The sequence below is a fragment of the Streptopelia decaocto genome (assembly GCF_964273445.1).
Source record: "Streptopelia decaocto genome assembly, chromosome: 14".
Classification (NCBI taxonomy): domain Eukaryota; kingdom Metazoa; phylum Chordata; class Aves; order Columbiformes; family Columbidae; genus Streptopelia; species Streptopelia decaocto.
Genome location: NC_138669.1, coordinates 5,608,298 through 5,629,093, shown reverse-complemented (window position 1 = coordinate 5,629,093; position 20,796 = coordinate 5,608,298). Strand labels below are relative to the sequence as shown.

General features: G+C 46.7%; 1 protein-coding gene across 1 annotated transcript; it reads right to left on the bottom strand.

Annotated features, from left to right (window-relative positions):
• Positions 1 to 1,509: 1,509 nt before the first annotated feature.
• RPRD1B (regulation of nuclear pre-mRNA domain containing 1B) lies at positions 1,510 to 20,768 on the bottom strand. The gene is made up of 7 exons (XM_082065626.1): positions 20,426 to 20,768; positions 19,030 to 19,159; positions 17,843 to 17,976; positions 12,081 to 12,193; positions 11,412 to 11,538; positions 10,217 to 10,392; positions 1,510 to 3,914 (listed from the first exon to the last, which is right to left on the bottom strand). The coding sequence occupies exons 1-7, from the start codon at positions 20,574 to 20,576 to the stop codon at positions 3,765 to 3,767; spliced, it is 981 nt and encodes a 326-aa protein (XP_081921752.1). The 5' UTR covers positions 20,577 to 20,768; the 3' UTR covers positions 1,510 to 3,764.
• Positions 20,769 to 20,796: the final 28 nt, after the last annotated feature.

Sequence of the window (20,796 nt, the reverse complement as noted above, 5' to 3'; positions counted from 1 at the left end):
GACCTGCCCCGTGCTACAGCTGCCAGGCTCTTCGGCACTTGTGCAACAAACTATAAATTAAATATTTACAGCATCCATTGCACGGGATAATGTGTAATTCAGCATTAAGCCAAGTGTGGAGAAACGTGAGGCTGTTTCCGTGCAGAGAGGTGATTAATACATCTCGGCTCACCAGAGGTGCTGACTTGCCAAGAAGTGACTGTAAACTCATTTTAGACTGGAGGACCTTTAACTTACCTTCATTGACAGATTGAGAGCAGAACAAACTCCCATAAATCAGAGCGTGCACAAGGACAATTCTCGGAGAGATTCTGGGTTTTCCCCACTGCTGCTGGCACTGAGGCTGATCAGCACGGAGCAGACCTGCTGGAAGCCACTCCATCTCCCAAGACAAATATTCAGTTTCTGTCGCCCAAGAGCATCAGAAAAACTGTGAAGACACACAGTTTCAGGTGAGGAAGAATTTTTCATAGTTAACTCTGTGACAGAAAATACATGAGGCAGACGCAGGGAGAACTTAACTGGGTGAACTATTTAAATACACAGTTTAGCCTCTGTTTCTTGGACAGCACACAGAACATCTCAAACCCCTGGTTTGATGACTGCAGCAGAGCAGATGATTGTCACCTGCTGCGGCAACCAGCGTGGCACATGTCCCAGCACCCACTGGGACGGCTGCTCCACCGATGGACGCGGCAAAGCCGGGCAGGTGAGCGACTGCGGGGGTGCTGAGTGCGGGGTGCAGGGGACGGCCCCGCGCTGCCGCTCTCCTCCAGTGAAGTCCCCAACCTCATCCCCCCTCACATCGCTGTCACCTGCCCCAGCTGTGTGACAGCCACCAACACCAGCCCCTCCCCAGGGGCCGCGGCCGCTCCGCAGCAGAAGCCTCTGCAGTCTGGGCCAGCAGAACCACAGAATGTGATTCACACGGAACGAGATCCCTCTGCTCCCGCACACGCCGGGGCCTGGGAGGGCTCAGCCTCTACCAAACTCTTGCTAAAAGGTGCCATGTGAAAGCCCTGCTGAAAACACAAATCAAGACACTATTTTCTACCTACTGATTCCTGCAAGCAGTGGGAGAAGGGAAAGGCAGCAGCTCTAGAAGCCACGAAGGCACCGTGGTTGTGATTCACACCCTCTCCATCCTCCTTCCACCAGACCGGGCCGTCCACCGCATAACCCCTCAAATAAGCAGATTTGCATCTTGGACTCTGCAGAGAATCCTGAGTTGAACTCACTCAGTCCCGTGTGCCCCAGGTCCTCTCACCACAAATCCAGCCTGTGGGGTGTAAAACCTCCAGCTTTGGTTCCTCCTTCCCAAACCAGGTCCTGCCCCAGCCCGACACCCGCCCCAGCACCTCCTGCCCCACGGACTTTGCACCAGGGACAGACAAACTGCCGCAGTGGGGCTGCAGAGCGGGGGGAGCAGCGTCCAGCGGCCCCCGGGACTGCAGGGAACAGCAAACCCGGAGCGACAGCTGCGCCGGGACAAACCAGTGAGACCACTGCTACTCAACGACACCCTCTTTATTCAAAAATAGATATCTATGAGACATTTCAGAATATACTGCTGGCACAAATGGCAGCCTATACGTCTAAATTAATTCCTGAATCAATTCATATACAGATTTGAGCTTTTGTTAAAAAAAAGACACACCTTGGGGGAAATCTGTTCAACCTTCAGAGAACGTCACCCAGTTCACCAGATGCCCTTTGCCCAAAAAGTAAAACAAATAAAATTAAAAACCACAAGACTTCAATTAAATTAAGCAAAATAAAACACACACATATATTTGGAAAAAAAAAAAAATCAAAACATTTCAATTAAAAAAGACATACAACTCTCTCACAGATCTGCCCAAAACAACGGCGTGAGATCCCAACACACTTGTCTACATAATTTTTTTATGACAGCTTTTTTGTCCTCTAACGGCTACACATTCAATCAATGGTCAGAACAACTATTGGTTAAACAGCCTCGGGTGACTCCACGAGCTGCGACAGGACAGAAATGAGTCTTTTGGTTTGGGTTTTCGAGGCTTGGGGAGGGGAGTTTGTTTTTCATTTTTGGCAAAAGCAGAGAGAACGTCCAGTGCTTGCGTGAGGAACATTTGGCCCCCACGAGGCTGCACAACCAAGGCAGCTGGGAAGGAACAGCTCAGCCACGGACAGCGCCTGGGCCGGGCCCCAGGGCCGGGCTGGGCAGCGAGGGCGCGAGTTCTGAGAACACGGACACGCTGCAGCGGCAGGAGAAAAGGACGGGAGCTTCTGAACAACTTAGTGACCAACAAATGCTGTATTACGTGTTTTAACTGAGTGCTGAATAGGCTCTGGATACCCTGGACAATAAATTACTGAGCACACAGAACAAGCTTTGCGTTCCTGTAGGTCTCCTCTCATGTCTGTGAGAACAGCAGCTGAAGACTATAGGGAGGCACAAGCACAGCACGTCACTCAACCCATTGCAGCCTGTGTTACAAAACCGGCATTACCAGATCAAGTGTTTCCACAAACCCAAAATGTTTTCTAGTGAGAGGTGCTAAATTTAAACAGAATTGTTATCCAAATTGGAATGCTTTTCAGTGATCAGAGTCCAGCTTGTTAACCTAACACACAAACCGAAATGTCACCGCGCCCATGGCAGCTAAACATCAGCTAGCGACATAATGCAGTTAAGAGTGTCTTAAATTGGACTTTTTTCCTGACTTTTCCCAATTATCAAAATCAATTCACAATAATCTGCGACACAAAATTAAGTACATCCTTCTAATATCTACATGCATGGACATGGTACATGTGCATACAGGATATGTGCATATATATGGGTCTATTTTCTATATAAATAAATATTTATACCACATTTAACTTCTGTTCATTGAATAACTTCACTAAAGCTACACGGAGAATTTATAGAATAGTATTTTCAGCGTAACCACCCTCAGAGTGGATCAGACAGTGCCGGCCACCGGGATGTCACCATTCCAGCTTCTGCAACCATCTGATTTTGTATAAGGAAGAAGAAAAATGTGGTATAAATCTAAGGTAGCTAGAACAAAACTTCCTCTCCTCCTCATTCAGGTAATATCCAGTTCTGCGTTGCTCAGCAGAGAAGCTCTCTCTAATTCACAAAGAAAAGCTGCTTATTTTTATTGCCTGTGGCGAGTTCCCGTTGCCGTACACGCCGAACGGGAACTGTGTCCGTGTCAGTCCCACAGCAGAACGAGGAACTGTAGACTCAAGGACAGTATTTCTCTGTACCAGTGCTCGGTAAGCGCCGCGCGGCTCCGCTGCGCGTTGTCAGCCCTGGGAGCACAGCGGCCGCCCCACTGCTCAGAGACGAGGGGCAGAAACCAAACTAAAACAGACAAGACTTATTCAGAAATCATACAATATGTTTATAGAGAAAAGATGTTATATGGTCAGCCTTTCTTGGAAAACTTTCCAGGTAAGTATGTACATGATTCTCGTGACTTTTGTGGGAGTAACAAGTGCTAAGAGCAAACAGCAACTAAAGAGTATGGAAAAAGATGAGACACGTCTTCCTATCTGGACTGTCCCCACTCCCTTCTGAGCTCACAAAAACTCACTTTTCTCCTCCCCTCAGCGTGAGGAAACGCACAAAGCGCGGGGGAGAACAGGAGCAGCCGAGAGGCCGAAAGCAGCGTCTGCAAGTTCCTTCCTACTGCAGATCTCAGAAGAGTGGATTTCCAGCCAACACCAGTCGTCTTCCTTCTGCTGGCAGCGGAAACTGGGGACAGTCTGTCCTAGTCTGTGGAAAACAGGTCACCAGCCGACGGCAGCGGTGCCAGCCCTCCCGTGACGTTGGGCAGCAGCGACAGGTCCGGCAGGCTCTGGATGTGGGATTTCAGCTCCTTGCGCACCTGGGTCACCCGAGCGAGCTTCTGCTTGTACTCCTGAGGGAAACAGAACCAAGATTAAGCACAGGTTAATTAACGAAGCTTGTAGTTAAGGCAGGACTATTTTCCAGGTGAGGACTCTGGGAGCAGGTGGCAAGATCCTGGTTCTCTGAGTAACTGCTACATGACTCAAATTCGCAGCCTGTCCCCGGGCTCTGGCACCCACGAAGCACTGATCCTGCCCCATGGCGCTGTCACAGAACCCGCGTGAAATGCCCCCAAACCTGCAGGCCCCAGTGGTGGGTATGGCAGATCTTCCACAGCATTTCCACAATGCAGGCAACAACGAGCTGAAGAAAAACTGTACACGGCCTTCCATAGTCAGTTGTAATACTAACTTACTTTTCATTTCTTAATTACTTGGCAAAGAGAACAGTTTACCAGAGAACAGAAGTCTGTCTTTGAAGATCAAGTAAAACTAGACACGCATCTAATCAAAGCATCCTTCTGAAGAGTTTACAACTTTAATGCCATCTTTCTAACCTTCTCAGTGATGGAAATTCTCTTTGCCTTCTCCAAATATCAAAGCAGAGCAGTTCCTGCGGGGTTACAAGCAACGAGTTTCCATTCTCTGTGTTTCATTATTTTGAATTAGAATAGCGAGAGCAGCAGCCGATTGCAACAGCTCAGAATAGCCCTGTGCCCAGAATGGCTTTATAAATATATTCTATAAATTTCCTGCCAATACCAAGTAAGAATGTCCTTTAACAGCTGATTTCCAACTTAAATCCTTCTGTGAGGCTCAGTGAGTTAACACACCGCCATAACCAAACACCCCTGTTAATGCACGTGGGATATGTGCTGAAATAGTCAGGCTCAAACAAAACTCCACCAGCTTCACAAACAGCAGCGTGCTGTTCACGGGGCTGGAGGAGCAGCCGAGGAGGAAAACTGTGAAGCGCTGCACCGCGTGTACTTCTGCAAGAGCCGGCGGAGCCAGCGCTGGGGAAACGGAGAGACACGAACGGAGCATCTGCTGCTGGCAACGGGGAGAGGGACCTGTGGGGCAGGGACACGGCACCAGCTCCCGCACGGATGGGACACGGCAAAGATACCTACTGTGTTATTGTATTCCAAATGCTTATGGACAGAAGGGGGAAGAGGCTGCATTCATAGGGCTTGTTTTTCCCCTAAAAGACTGTCTTAAAAAAAAATAATCGTAACTCAGGACGTTGTCAGGGAGTGACGGATACCAAGCCAAGAAAGAAGGGGCAGCACTTTCTCAAGAATGCCAAACACTGTCAAGAGTGAACATCAGCAGTTTTCTTTTTCTGTAGTAATTCTTACTAAAGATAGGAAAGAAACCAAGAAGAGCAAGGCAGCTGGCAAGTCCTCCCGGTCTGATAAATGGGGTAAAAGGTGCAAATACCAAGCATAAGCCAAAAAATCTCAAATAACGCTTGAATTTCCAAGACCCATGCACGAGAACCATGTAAAGCCAGGTACAATGCAATGTCTGTTCCCCGGGAAGACTGATGTTCTGCGCTCGTAGGGCAGAACTGGCAGGAGGATCAGCACATGCTGCTTCGAGGGACGCTCAGGAGCAGGACACTATGGGTTTTCTTAGCCGAAGACAATTTGTATAAACATTAAAATTGTCTTAGATCCAAACAATATTTCTTCTTCAGAACTGTTTGGGGGAGCGAGAATTTTTGCAATGCCTTGGTGACCCAGCTCCGAGGACACACGCTGACGAACGAAGCAGCACTGGGAGGCGTACAGACCACACTTGTGCTCCAGCAAACACGAGGACTTGGGAGCAATTCATCCACACAACAGCAACAGCCTGTCCCCAGAATCACAATTAACAGCTTAAAATGGTTAGAAAAATATTGCTCTTAACGTTTTCAGGGATACTCTGCACTGAGAACTATCTGCAGTACTGAGCTATCAGAAACACCTCAATGCAAACAGAGACTTGGGTACACAGGACAAAAAAAAAGATCAAGTCACCTTGAGAAATATCTCCATTCAATTCTAACAATTCTACCTTACTAGTAGGTTAATGCAGGGATTAACTAGTCCACACCAAAGTCTGTTAAAGCAGTAAGGCCTAAATTGTACCTATTGATAAAAAAAGATGCTCACAAGGAAAAGGCAACAACAGCCCCAAAACCATTAAGAAATCTGGCTCAGAAAAAGGTCACTAAATTCAGGAATGGAAATGACGTTCTAAGGGAGTAACTCGGGAACCCAAGATTTCCTAGAAGAGATGAATACGTGCTGTGCAGATGGGATCCGCAGCACAGACCCCACTGCAGAACTTTCCGTCTGCTCCGGTACCCAGCGCGGTGCTGACAGGTCACAGCAGAAACTGCACCGTGCAGGTTTTGCATAACGTCTCTCCATCCTATAAAACTGAAAAAATATGAAGTGCACTTAAAAGAAGCGACTGTTTTCTGAGGTCTTAGTTTGTACTCCATGTGTCTAGCTAATTGCCTCGCTGCAGAGGCGGCTTTCATTAAGATTAATAGTATTTGGATGCTATTTGCTTTTTTTAGTCCAAATAATGAGATCTTTGCTGTAAGCAGGAGTTTCAGGATGATACAGAAAAAACTGGCACTGTGCCACGCGGATGCTTTTCCTAATCAACATTCCCTTTCAGTATGCAGGATTCAACACCCACAGCGGCCAAGTCAATCAGATCCTTAGTCCTTGAAAGAAACGCAAAATCAGAATTAAACACCACTGAAGAATCTGACAGAAGGGCTGCATTCCAAAGCAGCCTGACTTGAACATTATAAACCCGACTGCGATCGATGTGACAGGAAATTCAGCCCGAGGGCTGCTGCCCCGCGTGGTTCACCTTGGCGAGTCACAGCACAGGCTTCATCTCATTTCAGCTTCGAATCTGCACTGGACACCTCCACCCCTGTTCAGGGTCAAGCAGGAACACGCTGTAAGTCATCACAGCAATTGCAGCTGCTGGAAAACATCTAGTTCAGCATTAATGAGAATTCAGAACGTGAGGAGGAAGAGCAGCCAGTCTCAGTTTTGATATGCTGCAGCTTCAGCCAGACGTACGAGAGCAAAAGTCCACAGAAGTCAGGGGGAAAACGCACCAGCAGCTCGACAGGAATTTGGAAAGAGTCCGTAGTGAAGCAACAGGTTTGACAGTCATATGTTTGTATGGCTGTGTAAAGTCTTCTTACAGCATTAAATACACAACACTAATAGAGCAGGTTGCTTAGGTATTCTTCAGCTTTGCTGCTTGCCTCCTAGCCAAAGTACTCTGAAACATTAAAACATGTTAGAATAAAGTGTCACAATTACAATGTATTTCTAAGAACTGACCAATATGAAGGGTGTCAGGAGAAAATACTCAAAAAGCAAAGCTTTCTAAAGCCAGGACATTCACGTTCCTGCTCAGCGAGTACACGAGCAGCACATGTAAGTGCTTGATTTGTTCAGATGTTCAACACCAGCATCCACCATTCCTTTCAGTAAGTTAATCTAGGGAATATTGACCCTTAAGAATACATATCTTGCTATGGGTTGTGTAGCATCAGCTTTGGTCCATCCCTCAGTAAAGTAATGCTAGTTAATACACTTTTGATTTGTTCAAGTGCTGCCCTCCGAGTAGCACCTGTCTGTCCGTATGTCACGAAACTGGGGCTCTGTGGAGCCTCCTCCGTCCCCACCAGCGCTTGAGCACCGCGGAGTCTCAGCCCAATCACACCAGTGGTGATCGATGTTGAACTGTAACTCATTGCCCAAAACCACCCTTCCCAGCACCCTGTCCCTCAACTAAACAGCTTTTCTGCAGCTGATGACAAGAGCTGTGTCCCAGGGTTTTCACATTGCCAAATGTGTGGAGCATTAGCCCACCAGACATAAATACAGTGAGTTTATGTGTGTCTTGAGAATTTGCCATGTTTCACAAGGGACAGTATTAACAGGATTAGTAAACAACTGCAGCGCTCTAGACCACAAAAGCTGCTTTTCAAAAGATGTAGATGAGCTACTTTCATTACTATCATAGTGACAGACTTTGCTTTGTGAGTAAATAAAGCACACAAAATATCCAGAGCGATTTCCAAATCAGACACTTCCATGTCTTACAATAAAGGCCTGAGTTGTGTTCCCACCAGAAACCCCTTCCCAGCTGGCAACCCGGGCAAGATGAGCACAGTGAAGTGAACAATCCACCTCCACCTGAAACGCCATCTCAACTGAGTCAGGAAACTGACTGAACGAGAGAAAAACTCACAGTCGGTAGTACCCAAGATGCTGGAAAAGATAACTGGAGAGAGCAAATCACACAATGAGAAGATCTGTAAAATTAGATTGGTTCAAGTTGTTTTCTTATTTCAGTCTTTGCTTGGAGTAAATGTTTTGGCTTTTAATACATTCTTAATTGCTACAAGAATTTCAGAGCCTCCTATTAAAATGCTTATTAGCACTACAAAGGAAAACCCAGGCTTATCACTAACATTGCTGTGAGAACATCAAAGACTCAAAGAAAACTGATGAGCAGATATGCCTGCCAGATCTGTAACTGTCTTCCACTATTTATTAACCCCCACAACTCAAGAACAATGCAATGCTTTAATCAGGCAACATCCCCCAGCTAAGATGTGAGATTTGACACCAATATGAATTGTGCCTTCATGTTTTCTGGAGTGGCATTTCCTGCTATGCATTTCAGACTTCACAGTACTAAGGCCACCTTGTTTGTCAAAACGGCAAAGACGCCAAGCTAAACAGGTATTTCGTAAGATCATTCTTTAGCTTCCAACATATTTAAGAATGTGTGTACATTCAACAGTGGGCAAGCAACCTGTCCTGTTGCTATCAGCAGGATTATTCTTATTAACAAAAGAACTCAGCCAGCAAATTGCCTGATTTTCAGGATTACATTCATTGTGAATTTCTTAATTTCACTGTCTCAAACTGACTCAAATTAATGGACTGTTCCGGGCTTTTTAAAATAATGATGTGCAGCATCTTGCTACCTATTTCTTTCATTTTTCTAAAAAAGTAAAGAGCATTGTTTCTATCATTTATATCTTTATATATACACACACACATCTGTGTTTCTACTAGACAGGTGTCCTTTCAGCAAGGAAAAAAAAAAAAAAGAACAATACAAAACTTCCACTAGCATTCAGCAAATAAATCAGGTGCCAAACAGGATTTGGTTTTATGGCATCTGTCATATCCACACCTGAAAGTGCCTTTTAATGACTCGGTCATAAGGCAGACACTATGCTTGAAGAAATTCAAGCTAAACAAGCTAACAGAATTATTAACTATCCACTCTAATTCTGAGTGCAGCATCAGCACTTGTTTGGCTGATCTGGGAAAAACCTTGCTCTGGAAAAGCAACATATTCACAGCCACAAGACACGGATAAACTCTGGTATACACACCTATGACAACGGAAACATCCCAAATTTCCCCCAGAACAACGTTGCCTAGCCGTCAGAGGACGAGCTTGTCACGACAGTGAGCAGAGGCTGCACGTGCTCCAGCAGAGTCTCCTTGCAGCAGGTTTTGTCCTCTGCAGCTGCTCACAGCACCAGCAGCCCGGGGAAGCGCTTCACGTGCCGCCCAGGGCTGCTGAACAGATGGCAGAGTGACACACAGCCACGGTCGGTAATTAAACCTCCCCACTGCTCCCAGGACGTGGCGCTCAAAGAACCTCCTCCAAGAGAGCCCGTTTGAGATGGATGGCGGGTGTCGCGGCCCCTGGGACGTGCGGCTGGTGCTCAGGCCCTGTTGGTGCGTTTGCCGGCGTTCTGCCTGTGTTCAAGGAGCTATGGCAGGACACGCAAGTCACCAGCCTTTCCCATCAGCCCAGTTCACACCTCATCCCTGAAGCTGTTGGGAAGCGGCTGCTGAAGGATGGATGCCAGAAGATCTTGTTTAAACAGCAGCTCCTTAGCAAGAAGAGGCTGGGAAGGCAGATGAGGGGCACCCAACCATAAGGAAAAGAATAACAAAAAAAACAACTACTAAAAAAGCGCCAGATAATTGTGGCAAAGGGACACTGAATTTTTGGAAATGCAATTTAATTTAAAAAATAGTGTAAATCTGCAGAAACTTCGTTGGGTGAACCTATTTTTCTTTAAAAAGTACCGAGTTCTGGGCTTTCCACGTCCACATGCATTAAAACATACCAGACTGAACACCAGAACAGGTTTGTCTTCTCCAGACTTTTTACACCGCATGCGTACTCCTGTTTTACTCCAAATGTAACGCTCACATCTATAATAATTTCCCCTGAGAGGAACACAGATGAGGGGCCGAGCAGGAGTGTGTGGTGAGGCAGTCAGCTCCCTGCCACCAATACTCACCTCCAGCTTCTTCTCCTTCTCGCTCAGCACGTCCTTCTGGTTCTGGGTGTACTCGATGAGCATGCGTGCCAGCTGCCGCCGGTCCTCCAGCTCGGCCGCCAGCCGCCCGTTGTACTCGGCCAGCAGCAGACACGCCTCGTCCACCGTCTTCGAGAGTCGCTCAGCTGCCTCTTTGTCTGCGTGCACAAGGGTCGGGTAACGCAGAGGACAAAGTTTAGAACTTTCCTCTCTGACAGAGGGGCTGCAATTCACCAGCCACACACACAATAACATCTCACTCATAAACATGCCCCTGGCTTGACAGGAAAATGAGAGTTCCCGCAGCAGGGGATACAAAGGAAACAGGACTACAGCCCAAGAATGGTGGTTTTGAGATGCTGACATGACTGATGGCCTTTAATCCTTGCAGAAATGTCGGTGACTGGTGAGGGAATAAATCTATGAAGTTAGCCTCTATAAACTGGCTAATCAAAAGTTTAACTGAATTCTGGAAGTGCAGTCTAAACAAATCAGGTGGTTTCCACATTTAAACATGGTTTGCACTTTTTAATTGATCTTTTCTTTGAACAACTCCTAATGTATATGAGCAAAGATAGGAATTGAACACTAGTCTTCACAGTTGGACACTGTAAGATTATATTATAAAGGACTGAGTAAGTGACAGCTCATAATGAATTCTACATTAAAACTGCTTGAAGGAACGAGAGTCAAATCGGTTCAACCTTCAAATGCTTCTATTAAGATTACTTTTCAAATACAATTGTAAAAGCCCATTTAAACAAGGACTGACAGACTAATGGGGGTAGCAAGTTTCCTTTTCCATAGCAACCAAGGACTATGCGTGTACTCAGCACAGTCTGATAAAACTCAAAAATATCTGACAGTCAAGGTGTTCAAAATCAAACGCATCCATTTGAGAACTCTGGCCCTATGTCCTTTACATTCTTGCAAAATGCTGTGGATGCTCTTCAAGTACAAAAGCCTTGGTCCAAGCCAAAAAAATGGAAGCAGCTATGAATTTCCATCTTCAACCTTACTTCTCAGCATTGCTGCCTATTCATTACCCAAGAGCTACACAACAAGGACATAAAAGCAAGAACTCACTCCACTCTACCTTCTGATTATTTAAAGAAAACCACCTTTGATTTCTAAGTTATTCCTCAGACCCATGTTTATTCATCTTCCAGTTCCATACCTGTAATTTTCTCCAGTAATGAAACATCTTGAACTTCCTGAGGCAAGGAGGCAATTTTTTGCCGCACTGTTGCATCTCCTGATGCTGCATTTTCCAGGTCTTGCAGGGCTTTGATCAAATCCTCGGTCTACAAGACAAGTAAGCAAACATTAAAACCAAGTAACTTTTAAGCCATTTCCTGTGGCTGTGGTCACTGCATCTGAGGTTTAACACACTCATTTTGTAGCCTTGAATGCTCAGAATGATCCTCTATTTAATTTCTACTAAAATAAAGTCTTCAGAACTGGTTTTCCTAACCAGCTCCATACACATCTATCAAAGGTTGGGCTTTTTAATAGCTCATGGAGAGAGATTCTAAAAAAAAAAATATTTAACTGTGTTACAACTTTGGGTTTGAGAGATTATACACTGTTCTTTGCAAGAATTTAGAATATGGTCTGCTCTTCCAGCAGCCCTTCGAGATTCTCTACTGGTAGTGCCCCTCGGACTCAGTTTAGACTACGTGCAATCACCCAGGAGCGGCAGAGCGTTCCAATATGAAAAAGGAACCAGTTCTACTTCACAGGGATTTCTCAAGCCCCACATGAATGTCCCCATGAAAGCACTTGTGGGCAGCTCCACCTCGTGGCTGCACCCGCGGGAGGTGCCTCAGCCCCGCTCCCCACGTACCAGCAGCGGCCCAGCGCTGGGGTCCTGGGGCGAGTAGCTCCCGGGATAATCGTCATCTTCCTCCTCTTGGATCTGCTGAAAAGTTCGCTTCAACGACTTCTTCTCCTCTGCAACTGAAGACACACGTAAGTAACTCATCTGGATGCCAGATCTGCCCACCCTGACTATCTCTACTTAAAAAAAAACAGCACCAGATGCTCTAACGATGAAGCTCTCTAAAGAGAAGGGTGACCACAGCTGGACTCTCACGTTGGCACCATATTCCAAACACTCAAAGGCAAAACAGCAATAAAAGGCTGATTTTGCCCACACATGCATCCTGTACGTGCAAGTACTAGGATACAGTCTCTGTATCAGCCATGTGCACTGTACACATACTTCTACCTCCTACACTGAAGGACGAAAGGCAAGTAGATATCCTATCTGCCGATAAACGGTGGGTCTCCAAGCCCACTCTGATTCTCTGGTTCATACCATGTACGCAGCTCAAGATTTCTACCAGTAGAAATGATGCATCGACACCAAGATACACACGGACAGAAGAATTCCTTGTTATCGTTTGGCACCAAATATATGCTCATTGTGGTCCCACCATGAACTGAATGACCGCTGATTATTCAACCTTCCACTTGTCTGTCAGAGTAGAAGGACAGCTCTGTGAAACAAAAACCCAGCAATGACAGCAACAGGCAGAGCATGAACCGACCTCCAAGCAGGTAACCCAGAGCATTCAGAAATAAGGATTTCATACAGCAAGGCAGTGTCGGTTAAGGCAGTGTCATAGCATACCCGAGCTTGAAAGGGGAGAGAGAGTTTATTGAATGAGTCTGAAATCCCAGTGCAGCCTTTGCTCCAGTCACAGAGCCTTCAGAAGAAGACACACCATTCTTCAGACTTGCCACCAGAATTCATAAGGGCCAGGGTGATTTGTAAGAAAGCTCTGGACACTCTTGTGAACATCCCTTCAATGGAATCAAAGTCTTGCCAAGATAATAATGGAGTTCAAGGAAAACATTTGATTCACAAGAAAACCGAAGGACACTTGATTTTAAATGAGATCAGCCTGCCCAGCTCTAATGAGGAAGGAAACAGTAGAGTTGGCCCCTAAATCCAGAACTTTCCCTGCTTTTCAGGTGGGACATATGTCTGAAAAGCTTTATTTCCAGAGAGACAAAGTCAGAGGCGCTGTACATGCTGCTGTGAGAAAAAGCTGAACAACCCTCGTGAGGCCGACACAAACACATTTCTGTTAGACAACAGATTTACTCAATGCAAGGCAAAGAAGCACAGAAAACAGTTACCCTCAACCAAATTACTTTTGATGCATGCTAGAGCAAAGCTACCTAGGCTAGAAAAAGGTACAGACTAAGTATTGTATGTATACCATACGTGCAATAACGCTTGATAATCTGACTGAAAAGATACCAGATCAACACAAAAACCACCTGCTGTCCACTGAGCTCTGCAAAAGGGACCAGCCGAGCTCAAGGGAGATGTGCAGGTGACAAAACGACCAAAGAGAGCAGTTAAAGTTGTGCAGCCCAGGACAACCTGTCATCAATATTTATCACTTGTGTGCACTTACCATAAAGTAATTAACCAAAGGCTAAACACAAGATAATCAATAAAAGAATGCATGTAGTGTGCACAGAAATGAAAATAAAAATGAGAACTGGGATTCAAATTGCTGAAGAACTATTCCTGCTGTGTTGCCAACCATTCTAGCACAAGACAGTATTGTGCCTGCTTACCACTCTTAACGGTGAGGATTCAGAATTGAATTTCCCATCTGAACAAGACGAAGGGAGTTGGATTGGAAAGACTCTACTGAAATAGCATTTTGGGCATGAATAGCATGACATAACAGTGGACTGTTGCACTTCTTTCCTTGGCATCAGCAAACAGCAGCAGTGGAAGACCTCACTGAAGAGTCCTAGAAACACCACCTCCATTACAGCAAGATAGAAAAAAAAAAACCCCACACTTATTATTTTCAAACTCCAGAGCGTACAGCAGAAGAGGACCTCTGAGAGAGGCAGGAACCCAGGCATTAATTACAACACTCCCTGCTCAGGTAGCTTTCAAAATCTGCTAGCCAAAAGTAATTGGACCATTGCAGTCTGCACTTCTGAAAAAGCCCATCAAATCCCAGAAGGGAAGAGGAAAGCCAGCATTAAGAGCACCAGGACCTGATCCGAACCCAGCGGTGGTGTGTAACACATCTTCTGAAACAATCGGGGTATCCTTGGAGAACATGGGCAGTTTCCGGCAGGAAAATCATGAGGCCATTCCTGACACAGCCATAAAGAAGCCTGAGAAGCCACTACTGGAGATGCAGTCAGCCCTCCTGCTCCTCGGGCTCTTTTCCACAGCTCAGAAACCAAACTGCTCCCCGCAAGCCTTCAAAGAGCAAAGCACTTTGCTCCTCCAAAGCAACCAACTGCCATCATAACAGCTTTGCAGTGAAACTCCACATGTTGTTATCTCGCTGTTGCAGTGTCCAGCGAGACTTGTAAAGGTATTTCTCCACCAGCCTTTCCGTCTTCAAACCCTCTCTGGTGCCTGAGAAAGCTCACAGCGTCACAGACCATGGTCACGAAGCCCAAGGTTTCCTCCGGCTGGGAGACTTTCACACCCAGGGGTTCACCTGTTCTCATCTCCTCAGGACGTGTTTTACAGGTAAACAGGCTGCTCTGATTTGACTCCAGGCCCATGTGCACAGAAAAGAGAAACGAGCTGTGGAATCCATATGCGCACATACAAAAGGATAACTAGAGTGCAGGAACTTGGCTCTGTTAAAAACAGTGGCTTTATGTATGGTTTTTTTTTAATCTCAAGGCAACACAAAATTATTATCTGCTCTCATGAGGACCTGGTTACATTCATCTCCTCGCTCATGAAGCAGCCACACCACACGGTAGGGAACTCCCCGTGTAGATAACGCCTTTCACTGGAGGGAACTGCGCAAAGGGTTCCAATAAGAAAAAAGTCCTTATTTCACATGAGGATTTATCAGCCCCAGCACAGCTACATCACCCACCTTTTCTGACAGTTAAGCACACAGTTATAGGACAAGCTGCATGAGCAGAAACTTCTGCCTGCAGGGAAACGTGCAAGGAAACCCCATTTCACAGCTATTGTAGTTCTAGAATAACGGCTAAACCTGTAAAACAGGGGATTTGACTTGTGAAGTTCTATAGGTAACCATTATTTGAAAGACAAACAAGCTGAATTTAAACCATATCTTGGGCTGAAAAGAAGAATACTCATTATTACAGCACCAGATACCCTTAAGGAGCTTCAAAATGTTAATGGCACAACCTTGTATCAATCTAAAGACACACTGGTAGTTATTCCCCAGCTGTGTCTACCTTGGATACAGACAAACCCAGGACGTCAGAACGATTCTGGAGGAGCAGTGTACTACAGTTTTCCCCTTTTATGATAAATGTTAGATTTGTAAAACCCAACACATTATTATCCATCTCGCTTACATTCATCTGTTTGAAAACAGAACAGAGTGACTACAACAAAGCCTTCTGTAACATACACAGTCACCCACCAGAAACTGGACAAACACCGATTTATCTCAGAAATCCATGAAAATCCCACATGAAACTAGCTCTTACCATTAAGCAGCTAATTTGAAAACAAGCCAGTCAAAACAAGGAGAAACTCAGGAGAACTCTGCTGAGTTTTTCCAATTTCTTTTTCTCTTAGTTTAAAAATCTCCATTTCTTTTTTTACAATGAATTGACAAGGCAGCAATATTCACACTCATGAAAAGGCCTGAACTGCTCCCTCAAATACAGGACACTACATTAATATTTCCAGTTACCCAGACAAATCAATAGTTCTGGACAAGTGAAGATGTGCACACGGGAGTTCTTAAAACATTGTTATTTCTTGGTTCTGCTTCCCACAGAGACAAGCCTGTTACACTTGGGAAGGGTCTGATTTTGCATAAACATGTGAAAATGGAGAAGGTAACAGTAGCAGGGCTGAGGACACCACCGGCCACAGGAGGACACATGGAGCCAGGGTCCTGCTGCTTCCCCAGGAACCGCCTGTCCCTGGACACACAGTATCACTTGGTTCACATTAAAAATCAAACACTGGTGAAACACTTCTCTAGGTGCCATACCTTAAACCAACAGTTTCAACCCCTCAGTTACTTGGCCTAACAGGAGTTCAGGTAAGTAAATTCTGTCCCTTACACCAAGCAGTGCCCTATGCGTTGTGCCCAAGCAGAACCACGTAGTGTGAGGTTTGGCAGAGAGGCTGTACCCCCACCCTGCCTGCTCCCCGTGGGCACAGAACCCCCGGGCAGGGCCGGCGCCTCCAGTGTTGGGGGAAATGGCCAAACCCCCTGGCCGCCCCACTCCGGGTAGGGCAGGCTGGGAAGCCGCTGCTGCAGCGCCAGCCGGGACTTGGGCCTGAAGCAGCACCTTGAAAACACAAGCCTACAGCCCCAGATGGATGTCTGTACATGCACATCTTGTATTAATGCTCATGTCTTTGTATTCATTCTGTATTAATTACCAACTCCAGTAGATGTATCTTGCTCATCTTCACCACCTAAGACCAGCATTAGAGCACTTTGCTAACAGCCAAGCCAACTTGCTCACAAATTATTGCAGCCCTGTGAGGAACAGAGCAAAACCCACTTGAAGCAGCAACATGACTGCAGGTGATTTGAAGACACTGACAGTTCCCTCAGCTGCAAAGTGGACAAATATTCCCCTGACAGAACACTGGCCATTAACAACCCTCACCTGTCACAGGTCATGCGTCCTGCTGCTGCCCTTGTCAATACAGCACTACTGGTTAAACGTTTTCTGATGCTGCAGAAGAGGCAGCAGTGTCTGCCAAAGCAGCACGAAAGCAGTAAACGCAAGAAGCTTATGCTCAGTTACTCACATCTGTCTCATGCAATAATAAGGATATTACCATGATATTCCAATGATGTTAAATGATGAAAAGTTCTTGTTTTCCCAAAATATCATCAGTTAGCATTAAAAAAAAAAAAAAAAGAGACTAGACAAACTTCTGGACATATATTCCAGACTTAAATTCTTAAAATGTCCTTGTTGAATTGTAACAAAACATACCAACTATGCAAAACAAAAAAAAGAGAATGAAAGTACTAACAATATTGAATAAACCATTATAAGAGCCCAGCTGGTCATGCTCAGAGATGTAGAGTGAGACAATTCAACTCTTAAGGTGGACGCAACAGTCTCCTGCACCCTGCTGAGCTGTGCTCACCCCGGAGGCAGCCCTGCAGCGCTCTGCCCGCACGAGGCGCTCCCTGTGCCCACTGAGCTGTCCCCAGCCCTGCAGCGCTCTGCCCGCACGAGGCGCTCCCTGTGCCCACTGAGCTGTCCCCAGCCCTGCAGCGCTCTGCCCGCACGAGGCGTTCCCTGTGCCCACTGAGCTGTCCCCAGCCCTGCAGCGCTCTGCCCACATGAGGCGTTCCCTGTGCCCACTGAGCTGTCCCCAGCCCTGCAGCGCTCTGCCCGCGAGCAGAGACAGAACCACGTGCAGCGCAGCGTCCTGCCGCCGCCCCACGGCAACACACCTGCAAACCTGAACTGCCAGTTTAACCAAAACCAGGCTTCTCCCAAGACAATCCCGAACAATCTCCTGCCCAGCTCTGGGAACAACTCAGCTCCAGGAGCCCTGAGCTCCCCTCCTCGCAGCGGAACATGCACCAGTTTAAAAACAAAGTGAGGCAGACAACAAGAGCAACAGGCATTTACCTTTAGTTTGGGGGCTGTTGGAGTCTTCCATAGAGAGTTTCAGCTGCTGGATGAACTCACTGCCGTACACACTTCGCTCTTGCCAGATGTTAAGCAATCGTTCCAAGGGCTTTTTGCAGCCCTCATCTGCTTCTCTGTTCACAGATTAGAAAACAATTATAATTCGGCTGAAAAACATCCCTTATGTTTTAAGAGAGCATCTGCCAAACTAGCAGCTGTGTCTGTTGCCATACTTGCACATTTGGAGAAAATCTTTCTCATATTGTCTGGGACAAACTTGCAAAACACATTTGTGGTCAATTTTCTCCTTTAATTGGGGCCAAAGATTGCCTGGAAGTGCCCCGCATTCCCACCCCAGAGTAAAAGCAGGAAAAGTTTTGAAGGAAGAAACTTGCTATTGTTCAGAATTTGCAAGAAGAATTGTAAAACACCCCCAAGCTGACACATTTACAACTCAGAGTATTAGCTTTAAACAGTTGTTTCAGTCAATAACATCCCAATTAAAAAGCATGTTGTTTGGATCATTAGGCACTTAACTGCACTCACACAGTGCTGGAAGCTCCACAGCCACCCAGAGCTGCACCCCCAAACACACAGCACCAACTTCCTTAATTGTGATAACAGGAATTATTATGCTAATTAGAGAAAATGCTAACTAAACTACAGTCCATTTTGGATAGGATGGCAGCTGTGTGTCTTCTTCCCTTTCAGGTATAAAACTCATTCTTCCCCCAGCAAGGAGACTATTGATCAAATAACTGTTACAACAAGCAAGGCAAAAAGAATCTGTGCTTGAACCAGGAGACTGATGATAACCCAGTGACCCAAATATCAGCTGGTTTAGAGGCAATAGGGAAGGGCCATTTGTTATGCGGCAACTATTCAATTTCTCCACTCTGAACAGATCCGTAAGACCTTTCGGTAACAATTAAAATAAAGCATTGTGTTCAGAGAACAAATACATTTAAGCCGTCAGGGGCTGATTCACACACAAACATGCTTCCCCAAAGAGAAATATTAGCGCTAAGCAGCTCCTCACTCTAAAGTAGTCAGAATCACATCTCTACTAGAGAGTGTATGAGCATCCCTGAGATCTGGTAAAAAACACAACCGAATTCAACTTTGTACAACAAGAACACCAATCTCTAGAGAGAAAAGCTGAAGAAATGCCCAACACAGCAACATACCTGGCGACATGAGAAAAAGCGTCCACGAGAACTGACTCAAATTCCCTGGTAAATTCAGGACCTTTCCTCTTGCTGTTCTGGATGACATCGTTTGCTAAATACAGGAAAGTAAGTTTCCTACTTGATTTTGCTGGGAAAGGGAAAAAAAGGAAGAAAAAAAAGAGTTTGCGTTTATTTCTCAATTCTTCCACCTGGAATTTTTGAAATGGTTTTCAAAGTTGCTTATAGGCTTTTTAGCCTAAAAACAAAGTTCAAAACATTTTCATGCTACCAAAGCAAATTAGAGACCTTTAAGTCAAGTAGTTCTTCATCTCCTTACTTCTCCTGGGTTTTTTTCTAACTGGTCTATAAAACAAACATGAGCTTAGTACCTTTTGCACACAGGGACACATCAACCCTGAGGAAAGCTGTGTAATAAATAAACATTAAGCACTTTATTAAAGTGAGCTGTTGTAACCTACCAGCAAATTAATGTGCCAACAGACTTATTTTTAATTAACTACAGGGAAATAAAACCAAACTTGGTATGGAACAACTTAACTCAGAACGGAGTGAAATTGCAGGAGAAATCTATTGTGGAGACTCCAATATTTTTCCAGGCAACGCTGTGCCGAAGCGATGTCAAATTTCTTCCCTACACCAGAAGTTTTTCCCATCCTGCACCTCCAGTTTCCATTTTCCTACAGGCAGAACCGGCGGCACACGCAGTTCTCCGGAGCACAACGGCCACACATCCACACAAACACAAAAGCAGGGATTCCCACAGCAGGGCAAAGCCCCAGCTTTCCAAAATTCCCGCTTCATGTGCTTTAGCGACTGCGCGAAAGGCTCCGCTGGGACCTGCTGCCCAGGCCAGGGGTGACGGTGGACACCAGCACTGACGTCCCACTGCTCTGGGGCACCGTGTGGGGCGTCACCAGCACTTAGGAAGGGAAACTTTGGTTAAGCTGATCTGCAAGGATAAGAACTACAAAATATTTCTGGATGAAACCACCAAAGCGTTTCTATAGATCTCTACAGTCACGTTCACCTGGCTGAATTGCTGATTTGTCAGCGCAGTTCCATAATGGATAAGAGGCCTGAATCCGAAATTTAACAGCAAAATCTCGGAGCTGAGCACGTCCCGGTTCCCCGGGAGCCCGCCGGGCACAGCTCCGCTCCCGGCCCGGCCCCTCGGCCCACACTGCCCGGCCCAGCACACGCATCCGCCGTTGTGCGCGGTAATCCCGTATAGTTCGATAAACGACCACAGCAGAGCGGCGGCCGCGGCCCGGCTCCCCGCCGCTCCCGGGTCACCGAGCCCTGGGCCCTGAAGAACCGGCCCGCGAACGGGAGGCTGGAGCGGGTCCCCGAGCCCGGGGAGCGGAGCGGCGGCCGAGCCCTCCGGCCCGCGTACCTTTGCGGAGCTCCCGGTGCCAGACGGAGACGATGGGCCCTGCGTGCTTGCGGTGGTGGATGAGCCACAGCGACAGGGTCTGCACGCTCTGCTGCGAGTTGCTCAGCTCCGACAGCTTCTTCTCCAGCGCCGACTCGGAGAAGGAGGACATGGCGGCGGGCCGGCCCGCGCCGGGCCTGCTCCGCCCGCGGGGAGGGCGCGACGCCGCCTCACCGACAGCCGGCCGCCGCCACAAGATGGCCGCCCGGCCCCTGACCCCGCGGCGGCGGGTCGGAGGGCGGCATCGTACGGGTCGCCGGAGGGAGAGCGGAAACCGCCACGCTCGGCGCAGAACGCGGCGGGGGAAGCAAAGCGCATGCGCAGCTTCCCCG